This window comes from Choloepus didactylus (assembly GCF_015220235.1).
Source record: "Choloepus didactylus isolate mChoDid1 chromosome Y unlocalized genomic scaffold, mChoDid1.pri SUPER_Y_unloc1, whole genome shotgun sequence".
In the NCBI taxonomy this organism is placed as follows: domain Eukaryota; kingdom Metazoa; phylum Chordata; class Mammalia; order Pilosa; family Megalonychidae; genus Choloepus; species Choloepus didactylus.
This window is the reverse complement of record NW_023637624.1, coordinates 5966983-5972259: the sequence shown is the minus strand read 5'-3', so window position 1 is coordinate 5972259 and position 5277 is coordinate 5966983. Positions and strand designations below refer to the sequence as shown.

General features: G+C 48.2%; 1 protein-coding gene across 1 annotated transcript; it reads left to right on the top strand.

The window, feature by feature from the left end:
- The first annotated feature begins 2569 nt into the window (after positions 1-2569).
- Positions 2570-5025, top strand: TBC1D25 (TBC1 domain family member 25). The gene is given in 4 exon segments (XM_037824663.1): positions 2570-2956; positions 3116-3304; positions 3607-4285; positions 4288-5025. Coding segments are annotated over 4 exon segments (1590 nt in total). The 5' UTR covers positions 2570-2914; the 3' UTR covers positions 4968-5025.
- Positions 5026-5277: the final 252 nt, after the last annotated feature.

Here is a 5277-nt window from a genome sequence, read left to right as displayed (position 1 = left end):
GCAGAAGTAAATCCCCAGTCTGACCTTCTTTCCATTATAATCAGCCTGTTCTTTGTCTCTGGAAGCCAGCAAGAGTTTTTCTTCGTGTTCAGAATCTGGGCATTTCACCAGCATATGAATGAGGGGGAGGCTGTTGTATGTGTTTGTGTGTTTTTTTTAATTAATCCTATCTGAAACTTGGTGATCCATTTCTGCATCTCAGGGTAATTTTCCTTTATCACTTGTTTAATGATAACCTCTCCATCTGATCCCTTTTCTCCCACTGCATTTCCTAGTATTTGCACATTCAAGTCTCCTGGATTTGTCCTCCTGGTCTCTCTACTTTTTCACTCAAGTCATCAAGCTTTAGCTCTGTGTCTTGAAGTGATTCTTTTATTTGGTCTTTTAGACCATTAGTTAGATTTTCAGTTGTGTGACCATTGTCTTATTTTAACTGCTAAGTGTTTTAATGATCTGATTAGTGTTTTAGAAAGACCACTCTGGCAGCTCTTGGGAGAGACTGGAGAAGGGGGAGAGGAAGCAGGGACTAGATAGCAGGCAGTTTCAAGTGAGAGAGGATGGTGGTTCAAACAAAGTGACAAGGTGGAGATGAGTGAAGAGGTGGAATTGAAGTATCTTTGGCATGCAGAAGCCTCAAGGCTTAGTGATGGCTTGGCCCCAGGGGCTGTGAGAGTAAGTGGCAGCAAAGATGTCTCTCAGGTTTCTGGCTTAAGCAACTGAATAGAGAAGAGGTGCTGTTCACCCAGATGAGGAGGTCAGGTCTGAGAGTGGATCTTGGACTCCCTTTTTGGTCATCTTTGGTTTGTGGTGCTCTGTGAGACATCCAGGGAGAGACAGTGATATCCAAATGTGGCCTAGAGTTTGCTTTCCCCTCAACTCTGTGGAAGAGAGTGCAGTGGACTCCATGGAAATGGTAGTTAGGGATGGCATTGGCCTGCAAATGACAGTGGCTTAAACAAACAGAGGTCAACTTTTCTTCCTGTAGCTGAGTTTGAAAGTCGGCCACTGAGTATTGCTAGTGCTGGCCTAGCCACTCAGTGGTGTCAAACTTTCCTTCATGGTAGCAGGGTAGCCACTGCTGCTTCAGCCTCCACATCATATTCGAGGTGGGAAGAAAGGATGTGAGGGAGAGGAAGAAGCAAGAGAAGGGTCAAACCTTGACTGATCTTTCAAGGGCCAGAACTGAATTAAGCCCTTTGTCTAATGTACAAATCATGCCTGTTCCATAGATATTTTTTTTAAATTCAATTTTATTGAGATTGTTCACATACCATACAAACATCCAAAGTGTACAATCAGTTGCCCACGGTACCATCATACAGCTGTGCATCCATTATTCCAGAAAAGAAATAAAACCAAAAAGAAAACTCAAATCCTCTCATATTCCTAACCAGCCCTCCCCCCCCATTATTGACTCATAGTATTTGTATAGTACATTTGTTACTGTTGATGACAGAATGTTAAAATACTACTAATTGTAGTACATAGTTTGCAATAGGTATATATTTTCCCTATATTCCCCTGTATTATTGACTTCTAGTTATAGTGTCATACATTTGTTCTAGTTCATGAAAGAGATTTCTAATATTTGTACAGTTAATCACAGACATTATCCACCACAAGATTCACTGTTTTATACATTCCCATCTTTTAACCTCCAACTTTCCTTCTGGTGACATACATGACTCTGAGCTTACCCTTTCTACCACCTTCATACACCATTCAGCAGTGTTAGTTACTCTCACAACATGCTGCCATCACCTCTGTCCATTTCCAAACATTTAAGTTCACCTTAGTTGAACATTCTGCTCATAATAAGCAACCACTCCCCATTCTTTAGCCTTGTTCTATATCCTGGTAACTTCTATTTCATGCCTATGAGTTTATATATTATAATTAGTTCATATCAGTGAGACCATAACAATATTTGTCCTTTTTTGTCTGACTTATTTCACTCAATATAGTGCCCTCAAGATTTCTTGATCAGTCTGTTTTTTTTTAAGGTGGTTATGTTCACCCACCATACATTCTGTCCTAAGTAAACAATTGATGGTTCCCTGTATAATCATGTATTTATGCATTCACCACCATCACCACTATCTATATAAGGACATCTCCACTATAGATACTTTTTAAAAATATGTTTGGGCTCTAGAGTAAGGCAAATAATATTCTTATTTTCTGGCTGTAGCACATTGAGCCATTCACCAGTTGTTCCAACCCATTTTGTCATCACCTGTAAAATGAGAACAACGGTTTATGGGAGGAGGGCTGTCATGAATATAAGATTAAGAGTGTAGGCTCTTGAGCCAGACAGCCTGGGATTGAAATTTTGGGTCTTTCACTCACTAGCTGTGGGACCTTGGGGCAAGTATCAAACTGACTGTGCCTGTTTCCTCATATAAAGAGTGGCAATAATAGTAGTGCCTAACTCGTAGGATTGATGTGAATATTGAATGAGTTGATATTTGTAAAGGGTTCAGAGTAGTTCCTGGCACTTAGCACTTTGGAAGTGTTATCTGTTATTCTTGCTCCTTATGTTAATGTTAAGCACTTAGCACAGTGCCTGGAACATAGTAAGGGCCCAATAAATATTATTTTATATAATTACAGCAATACATGTTAAAGGCTGCCCAGCCATTTTATGAAATGGTTACCACAAAAGAAATGCTAATGGTTTTAATTTTTGCATCTTTTGGATGCCATGGGAAGAGGAAGTGGGAGTCGTTCATTGCCCTGTGGGTGGCCTGGCTTTGGTAGATGGAGGGGAACCTGGCCCTGAGGTCTGGGGTTCTCATCCCCCATCTTGCTTCAACCCGCATGCCCAGGCCCACTGCTGGAAGACTGGGACATAATCAGCCCCAAGGATGTCTTCGGCTCCAACGTGCTGCTGACTAAGAAACGATCATCGCTGATGGCAGTTGCTCTGCCGTTCACACAGTCCATCCTCTCTCAGGTGGTTTCAGGGAGCCCTTGGGCCAAACTGTGGTTGGAGGGCAGGACCTACCTGGTAGTCCCCGGGAACCCCAGCACCCCCATTTCTGAGCAGGCTGGTTGGCATTTACCCCGAGCCTACCCAGCTTACCAGCGGCTTCCTCTCCTCCTTCCTTCACAGGTAGGTCGCACCTTGTCCAAGGTGCAACAGGTGCTGAGTTGGTCATATGGGGAAGATGTCAAGCCCTTCAAGCCACCCTTGAGTGATGCTGAGTTTCACATGTACCTGAACCACGAGGGACAGCTCTCCCGCCCTGAAGAGTTACGCCTGCGAATCTATCACGGTGGTGTCGAGCCCTCCCTGAGAAAGGTAAGCCTCCTTGGTCTCTCCACGGGTCCATCACCACCCACCCCTACCCCCAATTAACTTACTCCCTCAGTCATTAATAGCTCATGAGACCCACACAGTCTACCATGTTGTTGTGGGTTGGGGTGGGGTAATCCAGGGCAGGAAGCTCACCTTTAGGAGGAATTAGGAGTCAGAGGTGAGAAGGCAGACTTTTCAGAAGGAGGCCAGAGGCCCAAGGTGGGTAGGCAGTGATGATGAATATACACTGGAGTGTGGTGGCTCATCTATAGAACATCAGCCTCATCCCTTTCATCCTTGGCCAGGTGGTGTGGCGGTATCTACTGAATGTATACCCTGACGGGCTGACAGGCCGCGAGAGAATGGACTATATGAAACGCAAGAGCTATGAGTATGAGCAGCTCAAGAGTGAATGGGCACAGCGGGCAAGCCCTGAGGATCTGGAATTCATCTGCAGCACAGTCCTCAAGGATGTGCTGCGTACTGACCGGGCCCACCCCTACTATGCAGGGCCTGAGGATGGCCCGCACCTGCGGGCACTGCACGACCTGCTTACCACCTACGCCGTCACCCACCCACAGGTGTCCTACTGCCAGGGCATGAGTGACCTTGCCTCGCCCATCCTTGCTGTCATAGACCACGAGGGCCATGCCTTCATCTGCTTTTGTGGCATCATGAAGCGCCTGGCTGCAAACTTCCATCCTGACGGCCACGCCATGGCCACCAAGTTTGCCCACCTCAAGCTGCTACTGCGACATGCCGACCCTGACTTCTTCCAGTACCTGCAAGAAGCTGGTGCTGATGATCTCTTCTTCTGTTACCGCTGGCTGCTGCTCGAGCTCAAGCGTGAATTCGCCTTTGACGATGCCCTCCGCATGCTTGAGGTCACCTGGAGTTCACTGCCCCCAGATCCTCCTGAACATGAGGTTGAGCTTGTAGGACCCCCCAGCCAAGTGGGAGACACTGGCTTCTGTGGCCACGGGGGAGGCCTGTGCGACAGAGGCATATGCTGAGGCCTGCTGGTGGAGGAAGCGTTGCCTTCGAAGATGCTGTTGACCACTTGGCCACAGCTAGCTGGGGGCCTAGTGGCGGGGGCCGTCTCCTGAGACAAACCAGCTTAAACGACCTCCAACAATTCAGGGATAACACGAGCCCCAGGAGGGAACCTCTGTTCCAGCTGCCACATCCAGCCACTCTCCTCAACTCCAAGTCCCTCTCTGAGCCCTTCCTGAATTCCCCAGACCCACTGCTCTCCTCCTCCTCCCACCCTGATTCCCCATCCTCATCATCTCCGCTATCTACCCAGGAGGCCTCTCCTGCTGGCAGTATGGCTGCAGGATCCCCCCTGATGCAAGACATGGGCTCCCCACAGGACCATGGGAAGTCTCTGCCACCCCCACCACCACTGGGCCTGCCACCACCACAGGAGTTTGGCCGGGGAAACCCATTCATGCTTTTCCTCTGCCTTGCCATCCTGCTGGAGCACCGTGACCACATCATGCACAACAGGCTGGATTACAACGAGCTGGCCATGCACTTTGACCGCCTTGTGAGAAAACACCACCTGGGGCGGGTTCTACGTTGGGCCAAGGCTCTCTTCGCTGATTACCTACAGTCAGAGGGGTGGGACTCGGAGGAAGGGGCCGAGGCCACAGCCCCATTTTGATCAGGCCTTCTCCATCCCACCACCAGCCCTGCCAGATCCCCATTCTCTGATGTGCGGGCCTACACCACTTTGCCTGCCAACTCTAGACCTGCCAGAGCGTGGGGCCCTCTCCCCAGGTCTGAGTGTGTGGGGCTCTGCTTTGGCACTGCCTCCTGGATGCCACAGCCTCTTTCTTTGTTTTGTTTGTTATATGTTCAAACAACTGTACTTTGCACACATGAAGGTCACTGTGGTCTGTGTATTTCTCTGCCCACTCCTCCCTGGTTTTTGCTATAGATGGGGTCTCCATGGGCTTCTTACCTGATGGAGC